The sequence below is a fragment of the Lepisosteus oculatus genome, chromosome 9 (assembly GCF_040954835.1).
Source record: "Lepisosteus oculatus isolate fLepOcu1 chromosome 9, fLepOcu1.hap2, whole genome shotgun sequence".
Lineage (NCBI taxonomy): Eukaryota > Metazoa > Chordata > Actinopteri > Semionotiformes > Lepisosteidae > Lepisosteus > Lepisosteus oculatus.
Window position 1 is genome coordinate 26,968,055 of NC_090704.1, and position 21,613 is coordinate 26,989,667.

Below are 21,613 nucleotides of genomic sequence, written 5' to 3' on the forward strand. Positions count from 1 at the left end.
TTTAAACAGTTCAAGCCTGGCAAACCATCTCAAGTGAAGAAACAGTCTGTAGATGTCAATGGCAAGAAAGCTTGATGAAATTATGGCAAGCAAGGGATTTGCAACAAAAGTTACAGTAAGCATCTCAATACTTGGTCACCTAAATCTGGGGGTACTGAACAAAACATATAGTATGCTTTTGTTGAAAAATGATTAATTGTGTTTGCAAAATATATAACAAAAATAAAAAGGTGACCTTCTGAATTCTGAATTAGAATAATTCTTTTTTAGGTGAATTTCCTTTTCTTGTGTATGCAACAGGAAAACATCAATTTTAGGTTTTTGTCCAAATCCCTTTGGAGGGCACTGTACAGTATATCTTAACCAGAAGATTGTTAAAAAAATAATGTGACACCTACAGTGTATTTTAGAAAGTCACAAACCTTTCACTAAAGGAAAGGAACACGGCTCTTAAACACAGCTTTTTTTATTTTTTTGGTGAATTCTTATGTTTATATGTATTCTAATCCCATCAGCACCTAAGAAACATGCACAATATACAGTTGCTAATTGCCTGGGTTTTTCTGCTGTTTTTAGCAACTCCAGCTTGTTTCTCCTTTCTTGTGAGAAAGAAACATAGCACATCAAGATCAAATTTGTTCCTCACACTATACTGTAGAAACATGACACAACTATAAAAAGGGTCCACATCATTTTTTCATGCTGAAACACTCACAGTAACTAATAACAACACAGGTTTTGTCTGTGGCACTTACTGCAATAGAGATCCTGTGGGTCCCCAACATACAGTAAGACTGTGGTAGAAACATCTCAAACACAGCAGCACTCACAATGAAAGAACCTGTGTATATTACATACTGTAATATTTGGTATGCCACAAAGCTCTGATTACTCCTGTGCCCTGGAACGGCTGAAACACTTTCACTTGATCTTCATTTGTCAGACTTGGTTTCATCAGTGTATAGTTATACAGCAGTAGATATGTGCCTGTGAACAAGAACATGTGTAGGTAGTGATACCTGAGGGACCTGTGGGAGATGAAGGCATCTGCAAAAACTCTATAGTCTTCTGCTGAAAAGCACCCATTCTCTTTCACGGTGGAAGAGGTGTGAAGGCATGGACTGTATGTCAAACAGCTTTAGCTTTAGCAAAGCAGATGCCTATAGTACATACAGTACATTGAACAGACAGAACATGGGAATTAGAATCTGTATTTTACAATCACGGATTAAGATACACTTTTGCACTATTCAGTTTTGCTAGAACTGCTTTTCTCTGTCAGAATGCTTACATCAGAAAGAACCAAGTATCTTGTATCAATAACTGACAGCGATTGTCTCTGACCACTATTTCTTTCACATTCACTATAACTGTCATTTTTATAGAAACATAAGTTCCTACATGATAGATGTATTTAGAAACTATGACCCAGACTAAGTCAAAGTTTAACTCCACTTGTCCACCTGTCAATCTGGGACAAACAGTAGCCAGTCCTGTATGACATATTCTGCAGAATGAAGCTTCTTAAAAGCAAAATGTTGCCATCAAGTAAATGGTCTGTAATTTGTGACCAGCACATGGGCCATAATTATGATTTATACCAGGCCTAAAATAGTATATATTTCATTTGTACAATATGGCTATGTACCTAACAACCACTAAAAAATACCATTCATCTTTTTTGTAAAGTGATCAGTCATTGATGTGCCAAGATTATGATGAGAAATAATTATGATATAGCTTCAAACTTTTCCACCCACTCCTAAACAGAAGTTTATTTGTACCAATTTTGTGACATATAAGGTCTTAAAGAAAAAAGATTAGAAAAATGGTAAATTAAAAAATGATACACTGATACACTGAAAACTGTGGATAGGAGTGGGCTTTTTATTTTTTAATGTGATTTAAAATTAATGATAACATTCAGAATTATTACTTGTATAGAGGGCTGCTGAGCAACTCAAACAATACATGCATTTACATGAAGCACAGGCTGAGCTGTATAGATGATATCACTGATTTGAATATGGACTATAAAATCACCTGGAAGCAATTGTAGTGATCTGATGGTTTGAATTTACCATAACATTTAAAAATGAGGACAGAAAATTTAGGGATTACTTTATGGACATAGGAACCAATCAATCAGAATTGCAGCAAAATACTGTAAACACATATACAATTTATATAAATACAATAATAAAATATTCAAAAGAAGCAATACAAGGCTAAGATATATATGAATCAGTATACCATGACACAAAAGGCTGATCAGTTACTCAGGGATTACATACAGTAACACAATATACTTGACTGTAGCTAACCTAATATTAGAATCGGTCTCAAACAATCATTTCAACATTCATACGCTTGAAGGTCAAGCAAATAGTTTTGATACTTACCTATCCTAATCTTTAAATACTTGTTAATACTGCACTTGTATGAAATAAAGCCACATTTTCAAGGGCTATAATGTGAACACTGGAACTGACACAGGGAGAAACTTACTGTAAGTGTGCTCACCCGTATTTTATACCTGCTTCTCTGAATATTCCATGATATTCAGATGTGTCAAAAAAAAGCCTAACTGTATCATTTCATTGATCAGGCAAAGTTACAAAATGTGGGAACCTAGCACAGACCATCTCTTGTTACAGAGGAAGTATCGGGCAAAAAGTCTGTTTTATGTAGGGTCTCTCAGACCAGCAGTGACTTTCGGCTCAAAGTCAAGTTCCCAGCTGTTTAGAGAGACTCGCAAATTGCAGTGTTTTTAAAGTAACGTCGTCACGTGTGGTGACTGGTCATGACGTCACATGGAGACGCCACTACAGCTGATGACAGGTTCATCGTTGGTGGATCACTACCCCTGTCATAGCCATGTCCATAAATATATGATGAGTGACCTCCATCTGGAGTTCAGGTCCAAATATGTTTAGCTCTTGGAGAGTGGATACTTCATCACTGAAGGTGTCATGATGAGTCCAATTTATGAGGTTCTGGTTTGTATTAAGTAGTTAGTGGTTAGAAATTGGATGGGTGAATGGATAAGTCTAAACTTAATAATAGCCTTGTTGCTACGGGTACATTCCTCGAGAAGCCGCACAAAACTAACTGAGCACTGCCAGAGTTAAGTTCAGCAAGGTAATCCCCATTTACTGAACAACAGGATCTCATGGGACATGCTGTTGTCAGTCAGAGCTGTGTTACTCGCCAGAAGAATGTTCATTTAGGACACTGTGAAGCCTGCAGGATGTAAAATAGTAAATGGCTCGTTAGCATGCATGATGGAAGAAAGTGCCTGGTCCTGATATCCCCTGTGTTGGTGCAAGGGTCCAGTCAAAATGTAATGTTAACTAAATATCATCAAATCTAAATCGTGGTTGTTTAGTATAAAAAGTGACAATTCGAAATAAAAAAGTTAGAGAAATGCTGCAAAAATATAAGCCCAGGCTTTAAGGTTGACAGATTTGAGATTTTCAGTTAAACTTTCACTTGTGAGTCTCAAAAGTGGGAACAGCAGTGACTGCCAGGACTAAGGTGCAGATTCTTATACAGAAACAGAACAAAGTGCCAAAACAATGTGAAAACGTTTCATGATTTAATCTTTAATACTACCATTACTGTGCGCTATCAAATGGATATTTTAAATGTGCTGTTTCCCACCACAGTGTTATGGGTTTCTCGCTTTTTATTTATTTTTCTTGCGTGTGTGTGAAGTAGAATCATTAATCTTGATGCTAATAGTGTGATATTTTCTCCGTAAACCGTTCTTTTGATGAATTAGTTGAAGCGTATTAGAATTGATCAAGGGAACTTTCAGTTTACAGACACAGATTTTATACTGCTTAACTGATTGAATTTTGCTGTAAAATAAATCAAGGATTTCTTCGGGGCTATGTGGGAATAGTTCAGCGCTCCAGTCAGTGTACTAAATTCTTCTGCACTGGTTATTTTTTTCTGCAATCAAAATCTGAAGGTTAAAGGGGGTGGCAAAGTTTACTGGGCATTAATAAACTCTCCTACACTTACTGCTTGGTCTATTTGTTAATAATTTGCTGAGTTCCAAGGCTTGCACTTTTTTGTTAGTGAATTATATTTCTTTCATTAACACAGTGAAAACTTACAGAAACTCCTAAATGCATTGATACCGATGTCTAATGTAAAATCCTGATGCAAAAAATATTTTAGATGCAACTAATAAAAATATTTAGTATTTATAATAAATGTGCCACATACTGCACATACACCCAGATTAATTCATACAGAATGATTTAGGGATTGGTTATTGTGATCTTCTTAAAGAAATTCTAAAGATCATGTATTGAAATTGTGAAGCCACTGCAAAGAGCAAAGTCATATTTTCCCCCAAAATAACGTTTCCAGAAAACACAGGGGTCACATTTATTGAAACCTTTAAGTATCTAGCAACAAATACAGTATACAACATCTACAGAACTTCATAGACGCTTACAAAGGTTTTCTGTTTCTCTGGGATATCAGGTAAAAGAATGTTACACATGGACACTCTGCAGCGGCATATACTAGGCCACCATAGCTAAGGTCAGAGTGCTCTCCAAAACTTGCAGGCCATTGGTCACTGACCTCCACAAGCTGGGGGATGGCTATGAAAGAATCTACAAAACCTGAAACTACTACTTCCATCAGCTGTGCCCATTATAAGGAAATGGCAGGTAAAGTAGCAACTACACAAGGAAAGGGACGCAGATGGTTTGGTTGGCAACCGGAAATCCAGAGGCAACAACTGAATATCACCAACATATACTGGCATCAAAATGTCAAGAACAACCATTCAGTATCATCTGCATGAATGCGGCAGTCATGACAGGATTGAATTCCAACATGTTTCGGGATATTTCGGCCAAGAAACTGAGGCACGGACATTCCAGCATGATGGTGAGCCATTTGTAAATCCAAATTGACAAATAAATGGTTAATAAATGGTTAACCGTACAATAGTACAACTGTAGAGGAACAGAATAAATGTTCTTGACTGGTCATCTCAATCTCCAGATCTTAGTCCTATCACCCTTTTGTTTTTTTAACAGAAACAAAGCATATTTTGACACATTAGTCCAGAATTTTTCCCACCCTGCTGGCAGCTTTCTCAACAGTTAATAAATGATTTACTGTATGTACAAATGCAAACACTGAAAAGAAAGGGACGTTGGAAATTAATTAATCACACATTTAAATGTCCCTCTGTCCAGCATTGTATAAAAAAGCAACATTGCACAATCAATAGAATATTCTTTAAGACTGATCTCTGAATGTTTATAAAAGATAGCAGTGGTAATTCAAATGAGGAAAGGTGTGATATAACGGTCTATCCTGCAATACTATACTGCATGACGTAATGATCTATTCTGTGAAAAAAATACTGAAGAGATCATAGAAAAGTGTCTAAGAAACACATATTTCTGACATACATCTAGTTAAGATATTGACTAAAGCAATGATACAGCTTTTATCATTTAAACCTCAGTTCTTTGGCTGAAAAGAAATATTTTAAGTCAAGAGATTTCATTTTGACAGACTACCACATGCACTCAGTCAAAATATATTAGTCATGAAAGCAACTCTGTATACATTATGCTTTGCTTGCTTCCAAGGTAAATGCCAAGCTTAGCAGGCTAGCCTCATGTACAGTACAATCAGCAATTTCCCTTCCACTTTTAACAATGATTGTGATACTGTATCTCCACAAAAGAGAAACTTTCATCAAGCACTTTTCTAAACACGCTGACTTTGATTCAGTGTATACTTTGTAGAATATCGATATCTGTACATAAAAAATAAATAAATGTTGTGGTACAGTATAACAAAGTCCTTTTGGATTCCAATATCTGGGCCTTAGTAATTAACAGGTGATTTATTTTCTTTCACCACAGAAAAATTCACCAGTTTAAATTGCAACCACTGTAATCTCTAAGATCTACTGCCTTTCTCCAGATGGTCTAGGACAACCTCTCCCAAGATACCTCATCTTGTAACTCATCACTCTTACATTATTTCTAAATGCTACATCTAAATGGAAATTATTTAGTCAGGAACGTTTTTACAGAACTTCCTATTACCAGAGATCTCATAAAGCATTTATTACAATAACAGCAGGTATTAAATCCATTTAAACAGTGTCAGTATTTAATTATTGGATCATGGGAACATTAAATTGAGATACTCCATGTAGTTCCAGTACATAAGTGACTGGGTCTACAGTAATACTGCACTCAGGCTGAAAATCATCAATAAAATGTCTACATCAAGCATTCACAGTCAAAGCCAAAGCTCAAAAATCAGAAGCAATCTGAAATAAAATCTTTCCCTGCCATTTCATAAGAGCCACAACAGCCTTTAACTGGTTAATCATTTAGCTGCTGTTGCTTTGCTGAAACAGCAACAGGACATTAATTTGACATTAGTGCAGTAACATCAATTTCCCTCTGTTTCCAACTTCAGTAATGCATTTACTGGAAAGAGATTAATATCAATTCCATAAATCATTCACAGGAATTTCCGGACCTAGAGACATCGGGGTAATGTCATATATGTTAGCTGATCTCAGACTGTGCGTGCAACGCCCATTAATCAATGTCTGAGGTCTTCAGAGCATGTCATCTGGAAAAACAGGAAAACGTAGAAAAATCTATCTTCTCATTATTTATTTATATTTACTGTAGGTTCTTACTGTTAATATATAGGATACATGTATCCTATACAATTTATGTTATGAATCAATAGGGTTCTTCATATGATACACTTTAAAATATAACTTACAATATTTTACTCTCTTTGCTAAACTGTAAACCATTACCAATAATTGAAAAATGGAAATAAGGTTAAAAACCCTTGTTGATAGCAGGATAGCCCCAAGTATATATGAGTTTCCTAAAATAAAGAAAATATCCTCAGACCAGTTCCCAGCTTCACCACCTCCTAAATGTTTAATCTGTCTATACTTATTATTGAGATAATAACAACATTGCTCTCTCCAGCAGGAAAGACTTTGTGGTAGTAGTCAGAATATACTCTTAATGAAAATGGTGCAATTTAAGGTATGGACATAAAAAGCTTAGAGACTTCTATCCCTATTACGAGATTATTAAAGCAATACTGAATGGCTTGAAATTATATTGGATTGGAAGGTATTCTTACACTGGAAGAATTATGTCTCAGCATGATGTATTTTGTACAGTGCTATAACCAGAACATATACATCAAGTGTCATCTTGAAGTTTTCTTTATTACCTGTTGTTTCATGACACATTTGGAACAAAAACAACTCTGAATCACCTAGAATGCAGCCCATGGTCTATTGATGATACACATACTGTGTACTACTTTCAACATCAGTGACCGAAACCAACATCAGGCAGTGGTAAATATCTTCACCTAACCAAGAGGCAATTTACCAAGAGACGTTTAATCTTATGAGTAATCGATCAGAAAGAAAAGTACGCTGAATCAAATGATCATCAGATCCTAGTCAATTTGCTGTCAATGATAATTACAACGTTTCCAGCCAGATAGATTGCTTTGAGGTCATTGACCCAACACTGCAAACTCTAAAACTCAATGCTGAAGGTCTCCAAGCAAGGTTAATTATCTGCAAAATGCCAGATATTACAGGGCACTTGCTTGTCACCTGACACTCCTCAACAAAACCGCAGCATCACACAGACATAACTGTCCCAAACTGCAGTTCAGAATGTACAGTATTGTGTCACTGTAATCGTATGCTCCAAAACATCTTCTTAAATTCACACAGCCAATCTTAAAATATGTCCTCTCTCAATAGCTTCCTGTCAAATCCCCACAAAATGTGCTTTCCAATAGAAAAAAAAGCAGAGTGTCATCATTCTGCTCAGCTCAAGAGTGGTATTGTAGATATTTTAGGCAATGTGTTTTACAGCAGGGTTGTTGGAGATTCAGGTCTTGGTTTGGGGGGATTGTGTGTGATATCAAAAATGTGAAAGATTAAATTGATGAATATTTGATATTGATACCTATAGGTTTATGAGACTGCTTTTTGTCTAGGTTATTCTTGGCCTAAAATGTTCCTTCATTGGTGTTAAAGTGTGTCCACAGTTGCTGAAAAGTGTAAATGCATTGACTAGATGGAAACATCTTTAGTGGTTTGAGAGGCAGTTTGAAATGTATTAGATGTTTTGGAGCACACAATTATCTTATAATAATGAAACATTCCAAACTGTAAAAAAAACAAGTAAAAGGTTTATTTCATGCTGAAAAGAGAAGAAAGGCTCTATAGCCAAAGTGTTGTGTTTCCTTTCTTCTCTGTTCAGCATGGAAAAAACTTTTAACTTGTTCCTATGCAGCCTACGCATGCTGACTCAACTACCTACTACCCACTTAAACTATTCCAAACTGTAGTTTGGTATAGTTGTTTGTTTTTCACCTGTATATTTATTGTACCTGTATATAGTATATTTAGCTTAGATAAAAATGAAAGATTCTGTGCATATTCCACTCTAGCAGAGGACAATCCAAATCAAGTTTCAACTTTCACTATCTGTTTTTTAACATAAGGTTATAACTTTCTGTTTCACTTTGTTTAGGTGTAACAAGGTCCAGATGAAAAATCAAATTCTGGCACATGAAACAGCTCATTTGCAGCTAAGAAGTACCAAAGGATATACTTAACCAAGGTTTCCTGGGGAGAAGTGTAATTCATATTTTATTATCCTGATGTGATTCTCCAACATGGGCGGAATGGTTACCAGGATAGGCTCCGCCCTCCCACTGACCCTGTATCAAACAGTCAGAAAATGGGTGGATGGACTCTCTTAGAAATAATACCCCTGATAAGTAGAGTGTTTGACGATGAATAAAACATCTCAGTAAGATTTTGATTTAAATCACTGGCATTATAAATTATTTTCCTAGCTCTCAGGAAACATGCTTCATGGTACTTTAAGCAGTTTCAAATACTGGTACCTCACCACATTTTTCACTGTATGTTTCTTTTCTACTGTTCTGTCTTGAAAAGGAAGTACAGACTCATCTGATAAACTTTCAGCATTATGCAAACAATTCCTCTTCTGTACTAGCACATTCAGAGGTGAAATTAAAAAGAAAAAGAAAACCGCCACATTATTAAAAAGAAAATGAGTTGGGTTTTTTTTGCCTTTTCAGAATTCACCCATAAAATTGACAAAATCAGCAGGGTACTACAGTATATGTCTGCTAATTTTTAATAGAATTATAATTACAAAGTCTATGCAGGGCTAATGTTTAGTAACTTTCATTACTAAAACTTACTGCAGAGAGAGTGACACCGTTTTGCAGAATGTTTAAAGCCCAAACAGTTAGATGCGAGAAAGTCATTAAAGGTGATACCACATAAAGGGGAGCAGAGCCATGATTTGACTTGTCAGACAGCCCAAGTTCAATTGCAGGCCACTTCTGACTTTGTGAATATGAAGAACTGATATTTTCCTGATAAAGAACTGCATAGATCTTTGCTGATAGGAAAGACAAAATGAAAGACAAGAAAGCAATGGTGGCTGTTAAAATGGTCTCCAGTGGGGATGCTTTACTATAGCCAGAACCTCCATCTGTTGATTACTCACTTTTTGCTTGCAGCGTTTGTCAATATCAATGTATGCTTTTCACACACAAGGATTTGTTCCAGCAGGGTTGGAAAGCAAAGTGGTTGATTTTTTTTTGGTAATATTTTCAAATTAGTTAGGATGAGTTTATTGCTCTAATATTTCATGAAGCCACTCATTGTGTACAAGTCATACAAGGTGGTAGTGATACAGGACATTTTCAGAATGTAATGAGTTTGTACCATTTGTAGATAAGATAAGATTTTATTGTCCCCTGAGGGAATTTTTTTATGGAAACCCACCACTCCTGTACATTTAAATAGAAAGCAAACAAAAAAAAAGAAGAAAAGAAAAACATTGCACGTTATTCTATTGCACACGTACAGTACAACACATAACATCATGTAACATTTATAACACAGCACAAAACATTACAATCATTACAATATTGTAACATTACAACCAGGTCATCTTTATGATGTATCATTACAGAATACTACGTACTGTTCTTTCAATACCCAACACCACTACATAGTCAATGTTATGTATGCTACTATGTTCTAACAAGTGCAGTGTTCACAGCGCCTGAACAAATGTGGAGCAGGTGAACAAAATCTACTGTATTTGTTTAGATACATGATAGCTGCATTCACCATCTGAAAAAAGCCCACTTACCTGGCTTTCTTAAGCATATTCAACAAAATATAATTTGAATTCTACTAATAGTTTAATTTTAATTTAACATTTTAATTTAAAATACAGCTTTTTAAAACTAAACTATAATGATGATTCATATTGTAAATAATCATTCTACATCCATTTACTGTACATACAGTGGTGTGAAAAAGTGTTTGCCCCTTCCTGATTTCTTTTTTTTTGCATGTTTGTCACACTGAAATGTTTCAGACCATCAAACAAATTGAAATATTAGACAAAGATAACACAAGTAAACACAAAATGCAGTTTTGAAATGATGATTTTTTTATTATTAAGGGAAAAAAAATCCAAACCTACATGGCCCTGTGTGAAAAAGTGATTGCCCCCTAAACCTAATAACTGGTTTGGCTACCCTTAGCAGCAACAACTGCAATCATGCGTTTGCGATAACTGGCAATGAGTCTTTTACAGCGCTGTGGAGGAATTTTGGCCCACTCATCTTTGTAGAATTGTTGTAATTCAGCCACATTGGAGGGTTTTCAAGCCTTAACCGCTTTTTTAAGGTCATGCCACAACATCTCAATCGTATTCAGGTCAGGACTTTGACTAGGCCACTCCAAAGTCTTCATTTTGTTTTTCTTAAGCCATTCAGAGGTGGACTTGCTGGTGTGTTTTGGATCATTGTCCTGCTGCAGAACCCAAGTGCGCTTCAGCTTGAGGTCACGAACAGATGGCCGGACATTCTCCTTCAGGAGTTTTTGGTAGACAGCAGAATTCATGGTTCCATTTACCACAGCAAGTCTTCCAGGTCCTGAAGCAGCAAAACAGCCCCAGACCATCATACTACCACCACCATATTTTACTGTTAGTATGATGTTCCTTTTCTGTGTTACCTTTACGCCTGATGTAATGGGAGACACACTTTCCAAAAAGTTCAACTTTTGTCTCGTCAGTCCACAGAGTAATTTCCCAAAAGTCTTGGGGATCAAGATGTTTTCTGGCAAAGCTGAGACGAGCCTTTATGTTCTTTTTGCTCAGCAGTGGTTTTCGTCTTGGAACTCTGCCATGCAGGCCATTTCTGCCCAGTCTCTTTTTTATGGTGGAGTCATGAACACTGACCTTAACTGAGGCAAGTGAAGCCTACAGTTCTTTGGATGTTGTTGTGGGTTTTTTTCTAACCTCTTGGATGAGTCGTCACTGCGCTCTTGGGGTAATTTTGGTCGGCAGGCCACTCCTGGGAAGGTTCACCACTGTTCCATGTTTTCGCCATTGGCTGGAGTCTCAAAGCTTTAGAAATGGCTTTATAACTTTTTCCAGACTGATAAATCTCAATTACTCTGTTTCTCATTTGTTCCTGAATTTCTTTGGATCGCAGCATGATGTCTAGCTTTTGAGGATCTTTTGGTCTACTTCACTTTGTCAGGCAGGTCCTATTTAAGTGATTTCTTGACTGAGAACAGGTGTGGCAGTAATCAGGCCTGGGTGTGGCTAGAGAAATTGAACTCAGCTTTCCAAAGATGTGATAAACCACATTTGATTTTTTTTTCCCTTAATAATAAAAACCTTCATTTAAAAACTGCAATTTGTGTTTACTTGTGTTATCTTTGTCTAATTTCTCAATTTGTTTGATGATCTGAAACATTTCAGTGTGACAAACATGCAAAAAAATAAGAAATCAGGAAGGGGGCAAACACTTTTTCACACCACTGTATACGGTAAGATATCAAAGTTTATTCCAAGTCTTCGCATAACGAAAACTTTAAATGAAAGTAAGGAAAACAAAATGTAAGGGGATATATCATTAAAGTTTTATGCTGTGATGATAAATAAAGTAATCAAGATCATAATCTTTTATAAAAAAGAAAGCAGGCTAGAGCCACATATATTACTTTCAAATCAGACTTTAAAGTTCTTTCAAACTTCTGAGATTTGAAATACAAAATTGTTAATATCCTGAAGTGAAGATTATCTTGATCAAAAAACTATTCTCTAGTGTTCTATCTTTTAATCTTCGGCATTCCTCAATTTGATTAATTGCTAGGATTAATATTAGTTTTTAAATAATACAGCATTGTTTTTTTTATGTCGGATTACTCATGTTTACAGATTCATCTTCTTTGAATGTGTGCTGTACTTATTATTAGTAAGACTTTGCTAAGAGCTGCTCAAAATACTGAAAGCAGGATATACAGTACACTGTACAAACTGGGCAGCATGGTGGTGCAGTGGTTAGCATTGCCACCTCACAGCACTAGGGCCCTGGGTTAATTTCACAGCCTGCTATCTGTGGAGTTTGTACTGTATGTTCTCCACTTGTGCCCTGGTTTCCTCCCACAGTCCAAAGACATACTGTTAGATAAATTGGGTTCTGGGAAAATTGGCTCTAGTGTGAGCGTGTGCATCTGTGTCTGTCTGTGCGCTGCGATGGACTGGCATCTTACCCAGGGTGTATGCAGCCTTGTACCCTTTGCCTGCCTGGATAGGCTCCGGCAACCCCACAACCCTACAGTATATTGAATAAAGTGATTAAAAAATAGATGGACAGATGGATAGACAGAAAATCTGAGAATTCAATACACTTCAATTAAAAAAGAATAGAAGTTTATTTTATATTTTAAGCCTGTGAATCTTTTGATGATGGACAACTAAAACTATGATGATACAAAGCAGTCTGTAGGGTGAAACCATAACAGAAATGCAAAGCAATACAAGACCCTCATCCTAATTGCTCCGCAAAGCAACACTGATCAACTGTCACTCTACTCCAAAGCTTCTCCTGAACTGCCCATTTGACCTTGTTCCAGAAAACCACTACTTTTTCATTACTGCTCCATTTATTTTGCCAATAACTGCTAAACAAAAACCATTTGCAAAAGCAATTGTCAAAATATTAACTTGGTCTAATTATAGTTTTCAACTGGAAGACTAAAAAGGTAACAGAGCAGTTATTCAAATAAAGAATTTTACTTCTGTATTGATTGATAATCAGCCATTAAAAGCCACAATAAGCTATCTCAGGTTCTCTCAATGAATATAACAATATTGGGCTTTCTTACAGTAGAGTCCTACTGTAGGAACAGGTTTTGTACAGTATATCTTTTTAATTGATATCTGTTTTAACATTCTCTTAATGTTCCACTCACATGCATACATGTACAGTACATGTACTGTATGATGTCAATTATAATAAAGAAGGATTAGAGGTCTTAGAATTCTATATGAATTATATTTGCAGTGTTTTAAAACAGCACTGAAGACTTCGAAATAGTATATCTAGCAATTCTTTTTTCTTTCTTAAGCAACACAAACGCAAAGCTACGAATATAATGAAAGTACTGTAAGATGAACACAGTATCTACGCTATTGTGACAGGCCTGGCTGACAAAGAATTCTATCAGACTTTGAATTTCATATAAACCGTTCTCAAATGGATAACTTCCCCAACATGCTACGGTACATCCAAGACGAAACAAAATAAACACAGCATTCAGATACGAGGAAAAAAAAACAAGTCTGCCCAAAAAGTGATGAATGACTTGTCTGTCATATCACCCAGCATCTCTCTAAACATTAAAGTGAAGGAGGAATGTGAATAGCAAAGGACTTTATAAATGCTGCTTAAAAACCTGCATTTTAGCATGACTCATTTGTTCAGTGAGCTGGTATGGTGCACCCCAGCGTTCTTTTTTGTGATCATGATGCCACTCACTGCATTGCCTAAAGACGAGACGACGTGATGAAAATCAAGTTGCATTGTCACTATTTTATTCTAAACATAGGCACGAATTCCAAGTCCAATGGGCACAGGGACGTACTTCAGTTTCTCAACCTACGACTCACCGCTCTCGAAGCAGGCGTCAAAGATGAGGTGGCCTTTCCTGGGTAGGCCCGTGTGTCCAAGCGGGGTGACCAGCAGCTTATTCACGTTCCCCACCAGAGAGTCCTCACCTCCAGTTTCACTACCTGAGAACGAAACGGGCACTTTTTACACTCCAGCTCCTAAAATACACAATACAACCAATGGCCAGACAATAACCCAGGTTACTTTTTCACAGGTCGGGAACTGATATCTTGCTCCCTTACTTACTGTAGGTACAGTATATGCATGTTCTGTCTTTATTAGTTTCTACCTATTTCCTAAGTGTAACATCGTATTTTGGATACACTATGAAAAACCACAGACATCTTCCGATTTCACAGGCCCTTGACCTTGCGTTCTTCCTACTGGAAATTTGCTACATTCTGCAAAATAAACGACTGAATGCCAAAGTAGTGTTTCACATTCAATTTTATTTTAAAATCAGTTTCAGAAGAAAATTGGGTCTTAGATTCACCTTCAAAATATACATTTTTGTCAATTCATTCGATTAGGTTTCTTGTTTAAATTGAATCACTGATAATAATCCAGGGTTCTCCAGGAAGCTGCTGTGTTCATGAATACTAAACCATCATTAACTGGGTCAGAAGTCTCATCTCAACATTTTTCTTTCAATTCTTAATCATGCAAAACGAGTCTTTATCAGCATTAGACATGATCAAATTCTTCTCATATAGTAAATATTCAAGTTTCTGAAAGAGATACTTTATCTAAGACAGCTTCAGTACATACTGTTGTATTCCCATCACAGTTTGTTCATGCGGTTTCAGAATAATTCATGTTATTTTAGTGCTAGTCTTTCTCTTTTCAGAAAGATGTCAGTTAAGCAGTATTTTACAACTGTATAAAGATTACAATTCGATTGAAATTTGGTCTCCCTTTTCTCAGGGTGATCATGCACTTTTAATAAGAGAAAAGGACCAGTGAATTAAACATGTCCTAAATTCTATTACTTTAAGCATTCTAGACTGATTCCAAAGTGATCGGCATCAATTCGAAAACAAGACTTCAGGAGAAAAAGAACAGATCTCTTGCTCTCCAACCCAGGTATGCATATTCTGTATTTTATTTAATGTTCACATTCTATTTAACACAAATAGCAAGCTGAAAAGCAAAAGACATGCCCAGAGAGCTGAAAGCATGATCATGGTACCACAAGGCCAACAGCTCAAGTCCCAGTTGTGCTGAATGGACAGTTGTGACTGAGTAGGCATCACTTGTGGCCAGACTGAAAAAGAGCAAGATGTGTCTCATTCACTTTGGCTCACTATTCTGCCAATGCATCCACTAATTAGGTCCACTGGGTAAAAACAGGACTTTTCCTGGTAAAAACCAGAAGATGTCCATTGATCCCTAGTCCTCTAGGCCTCAGGAAGTAGCAGGTTTATTGTATTTATGAAACTGGAAAGAGATTACTTTCAAAGTCCCCTGTAAAACAATTTTCTTATAATAAGTAGATGAATAAATCATTGATTTCAATGACTAACTCTAACTATGAAGTACAATCAGTGAACCTTTGTAATTGTGACTTTCATCCAAATCACACACTCATCCAAATGCCCATTTAGTGCTGTTCATTTAGAAAACAAAACACTACTCCAAAACAAAAAAAACAGCAAATTTCTGACCTGGTTCCTATATTCTCAGGTATCACAATTTCCTCTCTTCAAGAGCCTGGCACCTGTCTCTTTGCAGAGTTGAAAACAACAGCACTTCACCTCTCTCACGCAGCTAAGGAGGGTCCCTGATCACAATCACAAGACCTACTTGCCACTAAGACCGTGGCAGGTGTCTCAGTGTGTTAAGCAAGAGAGCCTCTCTTCTTAAAACTGGCAGGTCATTGAGGAACTCTTCAACTGCACTCATTGTTAAGGCCCAGAAAGAATTCCCTTGGTCTCAGTTGCTTTGTAGGAAAACTGTACTTAACAACAGTCACTGGAGGTCTTTCATATAAGAGTAGCACTTAAGACATGTAGTGCAAGATTCGTAATGTAGTGGAAAGGATGTTCTGTGCTTCCCATCCCTGGCAGGCAAATGTCAACCAAGGAAATATCCCATTTTCCATTTAAACAAGCCCTTCAGAAAAAAGCTAATAACCCTTTCATTCCTCCAATGTACTGTGTTTCTAAAAACAAATTTAGAAATTTGGGGACAAAGATTTCAACCATTTCAATGTGTTTTCTGAAATAAGAGGCAATTCTTTATTCACAGCTACTGTATGTTTAGTCACTTTATACAACAAGCTCGACAAATAAGCACCGAATGAGGAAAGCAATGGTCATTTAATTTTAGGGTTTCAAATACATTAATTCCAATCGTTGAAACCTTTAGCATTAAAAATCCCTTTGACTCAATTCTCTATAAACAATTATAAACATAATGTATATACAGTATTGTATGTATCTGTATATCTGGAAAGTTTAAGATAATTAATTTTCTTTGAATCATGATGATTTTGCTCTTCATTCAACTTCTTTCTTATTATTATTTCTATCAGAAAAGATCATGGCCACATTAACACGCAGTAATCTTAATGGGTATATATGGAAGCATGTAAACAAATTGAAAGAGGACTGTTAATGAATTTTCGCATGTAGTCAAATATTTAAACTTAATAAACGGCTCTGTGTCTAAAACACCAGGCATTTTTTATTTTAAAGACATGCCTAGAGGAAAAACTACTGTTAAATCAGGCTCACATTTGCACAAGTCATTTTCATTGTTGCAAAAACACAAATGCTTAGAAGTACTGTACCATTTCCTGATTACAAACGCATAAGAGAAGATGTGGCTGCACTGACAGATTAATTTCACAGTCTCCAGACTCAATGCTCAGTTCGCAAAGGTTCAAATGCTGATTTATGAATTTCAGGATTTGTCTTTTTCTTAACAGGGTCTTATTAAATCCTAGCTGATACTCCTCCAACTATTGTTTCTCTTTCAATTAATTGTCATATTTTATGATTACATTACCCAAGAAAAATGAATGCAAGAAGGCTACTTGGTGTTTACACTGTACATATCATTTGACATACAGTACTCAATGGAGTATGGCAACTTTTGTGTTTGGATATGGATTGAATCTGTACATAGGGTGAGGTTAGGGCGAGAAGCTGTGTCAGTGTGTGACCTGCAAATGAACAAGTAAGGGTTAATTCCAAGCTGAAAGTAAAAAGAAAGAAAAAAAGCTCAGGTAGGAAGAATACACCTGAAGTGACTCCACTGCCAAAATAATCTTTCTCCTTTTTTGCTTTTCAGCATGGAATTTACCTTTCTTTATTTCTTAAATACACATAAGCATATATCAAGTCCAATACAACAGTAGGAATATTCTTAATGGCAGAACACAACTGTTTTAGCAAATATGAACAAATCATTTTTACAGTATATTGTTATTAGAAATATTAACATCGCATGTTGTTAAACACATCTATACAGTAGGTCAGAATAACTGGGGTTACTGATATACGCATACATTATTGCTCAGGCTAAAATCATACTTGAGGTTTCTGATTCCTTATTCATTATATACCATTTCTACTGCTGGTAAAGGCTACAGCATCCCCCTGTACTTTTTTGTATGTCGTGCTTCTCCATCTGGTTTTATGCTTTCTGGAGCTACATGTTTTTGAAGTCATTCATTTCTACTATTGACAGGTGGTGGTAAGACCGTACTTTTATCTTCTGGAACATTTCAATAAATTACATTGTGCGAAGTATTGATACAAGAGACCTGTCACAAGCCGAAAAGCCCACTCATTTAATTTGACTGATATTCTCATGTTTACCGTAAACAAAACGACATCTAGCTGAGCCCCATTAATTTGAAGAAGCTGTAAAAATGAATGAATGTTCCAATATGAGGAAAATATTCAAATCTGAAGTGCTGTAAATACAAGTGCGACGCAGCTAGGCAGCTGTATCATAGTAAAATAATGCTACAGTATAAAACCTACAAAAAATAAAAATAATATTAATAAGTATTATTGCCCAAACTATGAAAAGAACATCTCCTAACTGTACATAATGATAGTAAAGAATGACATTTTTCTTCCACAGATAAGAAATCCTATGTATACTGCAAAAGTACAACTTGTTTTAATGATAGTTAAATAACAACCAATTACTAACGCAAAACATGTATTTTGCCAACAAACAACAAACACAATATTCAAACAAAAGAAAAGTTGTTACTCAAAATAGTACAGTACAGTATCTGTAACAAAAATAAACGGAGTTATAGCTTTACTACCACACACCCAAATGGGCCAAAACGATACTTGGGGAAAAAATAGCATAGTCGGAAATTTGGCTTACCAAAACCTTGAAATTCTAAAATGTGTGCATTAAAAATAAGCATTTGATTAATTAAAAAAACCACGAAACATCGCATCGGCATTCTGATATTTTAACTACACTATTTGGGTGTTTCATCCAGACCTCAAAGCAATTGCAGTCGAAAGAACGCGAGTAATCCACTACTCCCGAGTTTAGTTACATCTGACTGCTGACTTCATGTACTGTATGTCAAGAAAAGGGAATTAGGAAAAAGCTGACTGTTTAATTCAAGCAAATTTCATCACAACCCTAGAGCACTTTTTGACCTTGAAAACTGGCACTGCGTGTGTCACAGATAGGAATGAAAACTATCATCCGTCCAGATTACCTTGCACGGGTGCCAGTGGGTGTGTGGTGGGGGGTGACAGAGAGCACAGTATAAAACGACTCTGAATTAAATTAGGACCGTCACCTGCAAAACATACTGCCATAAAACACGGGGACCAACGCACCTAATGCCAAATTCATATATACATACATAGGTACTTCACATGCATATTTAGCTACCTTATTTAATTGATATGTTCGTTTTTAATGTGTACCTTCTACGGGTTAGTGATTGTTTTGGAAGGGAATACACTGTAATGGTTGTTCACAAGACCACACTGTCACATTGTGGTTGCATTAGCGTTTTCCTCGGATTCATGCACTTAACCCGCACCAAAGCGTCCGGGTGTCATTTTTATGCTTCCGTGCGCCTTTACTGTCCTCGCAAAGCCGCAGTAAAGTTAAAATTTCATTGAATCTACACACCAGTATCGGGGTCCCTGACGGTATCCTCCATCTTCCTTTCCATCTTGCAAACAGACACGCGACGCTGCCTGCGCGTTGCCACAGTAACGCTGCGTGACCAGGAGGGGGAGAGGGAGCGCAGCGCCCAGACGCCTCTATGCATAGAAACCGTGCGGCAAGGTGCGCGTAGGTGGAGCTTTGAAACGCAACCTGCATGTGGTGTCCGCCGACCCTTTTGAAATAGCACAGTCCAGATGTTGTAGGTGTATAGAGGAATATACTACTTTACCGAATGTAATCGTATTAATTGTATTATTAATTATCTTTTTATTAACGACATACGTGTGAAAAACCAAAGCAACGGCTGGATTTTATTAGTCCAGTCGGAAACGTAACACTAACAGATCGAAAGCTTTGGGTGAATATTAGTATCGGTTTGTATTTTATAAGGAGAAGCAAAATAAACCTAGTCGATTGTAATTACTATTCGGTTAGTAAAATACAATGTAGGAGCAGTAGATTTCCCGGATCAAATCCTGTTTTGTGCGAAATAATTAAAGGTACTCGTAGTTGTTAACATTGATTTGGCTTTTTGAGGGAGATTTCTGGAAACTGGTTTTCTTTTTCCGAACGTGAACGACAGTGGTTGCCATCACCCAGGAGACTGAAATAAAATAAAATTGATTTTCTTAAGCCAACGTTTTCCTTTTTTCAGTCAAGCACAATTTATGAAAACAAGAGAGCATTTTTTAAATAACTAGTGTCTTTTAAAAAATGACCACAAAAAAAGTCCGACAGGTTTGCTAAAAGAAAAGTGGTGCTACAGTACCAGTCAGGGAGAGCTACAACTACAAGTGTTCCGTCTACTACTACTAAGGTTTGCACATCATCAGTGGAGCGTGGGGAGCAGACATCAAGCAGTTAGGTCAGGACCTGTGTCACGCAGTCCTTGGTATTGACATGTGCCTGAGCAGTTTACCTTCGAGGGATCGATACCACGTGGACTGCTGGGACTTTAAGAAAAATAAAAGAATATTTCGAAAAGCAGATGGCAGAACACATTTCCACTGGGAGACAATACAGCAAACCTTGTTTTTCAGTAATAATCATGTTATTTATACAACTGTTTACAAGAACATATTGGTAAGCATCAGTTAGATTTTGGTGTTTGTGGAATTTATTGTAAAGACTGTGAGACTGGTCTAAATTGACTTGTAATACAATAAAGAGCTGAGTTGCACATACTGTGCATCACTCTACAATATTCTATCAGTAACCTGAAATTTGCAAGTTTGGTGAAACTGCTAACCAAGTCACAGAGTTGAATTTAGCAGATTATTAGGTAAATCCGGTGTCCAGCTTAGTGAAGGCTCAGGTGGAGTCCCAAGTAACAAGTACCTTATACTGCCTGTAGCAAGCAGTGGCAGTTGACACGACTACAGAGATAAATTCTGAATAGCTTCTTAGAAAGGATGTGTTGAAACACCTGAGGCTAGTCTTAGAAAAGACATACAATTATTTTAGGTCTGCATAGACTCAATATTCTTCATTCAAATTATTCAGCCATCTAAAACAGAAATCTGAAACATAACAGTAATTTCTTCTGGATGTGATGAAGGCATGTATTATTTTCTCAATATCCTGCAGAGTGAGAAAGTGTCTTAGTTTAGCTGTGTTTCCTCATTATTTTTGTCTTCCATATTAACGTTGTTGATTTTTAACATGGTGTACCGATATTTTATCATTATTTAGTTTTGGCACTCGTAGTCTGGATTTTTTTTTCCTGCAGTAGTTTAAATCTCAGTAATGTCTACAGTGAGCCAAGAGGTTCATTACAGCTTATGACAGAAATGTGAAAGATCGTTCCTATCAGCTTCCTCACTGAGAAAGTGCGAAGTGCCAGATTCTGCTGTTGGCAACAGACCGACTCAAAGATCTTGGCTCGGTGAAGTTCAAGACTGTGAGGGCCTGAGGGTCTGACCTTTTAAACAGAGCTTGATCCATCTGGCACTGGAACAGAGATTCTGTTCCTCAAATAAATTCAGCAAAGGTTTGTTTTTTTTTTCTCTTTCACAGACTGTTGAGTAAGGTGTAGTGTCTGCACTGAAGTGACTCCACTGACAAAACACTGTTTCTCCTTTTTTTGCTTTTCAGCATAGAATTTACCTTTCTTTATTTCTTATATACACATAAGCTTACTGTATATCTAGTCCAATACAACAGTAGGAATACTCTTAATGGCAGAGCAAAACTGTTTTAACAAATATTAGCAAATCACTTTTACAGTATATTGTTATTAGAAATATGAACATTACCTGTTGTTAAACACATCTATACAGTAGATCAGAATAACTGGGGTTACTGATATACAGTACACATACTGTACATTATTGCTCAAGCTAAAAACATACTTGAGGTTTCT

At 36.5% G+C, this 21,613-nt stretch overlaps 1 protein-coding gene across 2 annotated transcripts in view; it reads right to left on the bottom strand.

Annotated features, from left to right (window-relative positions):
• LOC102689203 (cytosolic carboxypeptidase 6-like) overlaps positions 1-19,281 on the bottom strand; it is a 511,816-nt gene extending 492,535 nt beyond the window's left edge. For both annotated transcript variants that reach the window (XM_006635243.3, XM_015356263.2), the window contains exons 1-2: positions 19,213-19,281; positions 14,085-14,207 (exon numbers count right to left, since the gene is read on the bottom strand). In XM_006635243.3, coding sequence (XP_006635306.2) covers positions 14,085-14,207; positions 19,213-19,255 — 166 coding nt within the window. In that variant the 5' untranslated portion in view covers positions 19,256-19,281. The remainder of the gene's footprint in view (positions 1-14,084; positions 14,208-19,212) is intronic.
• Positions 19,282-21,613: the final 2,332 nt, after the last annotated feature.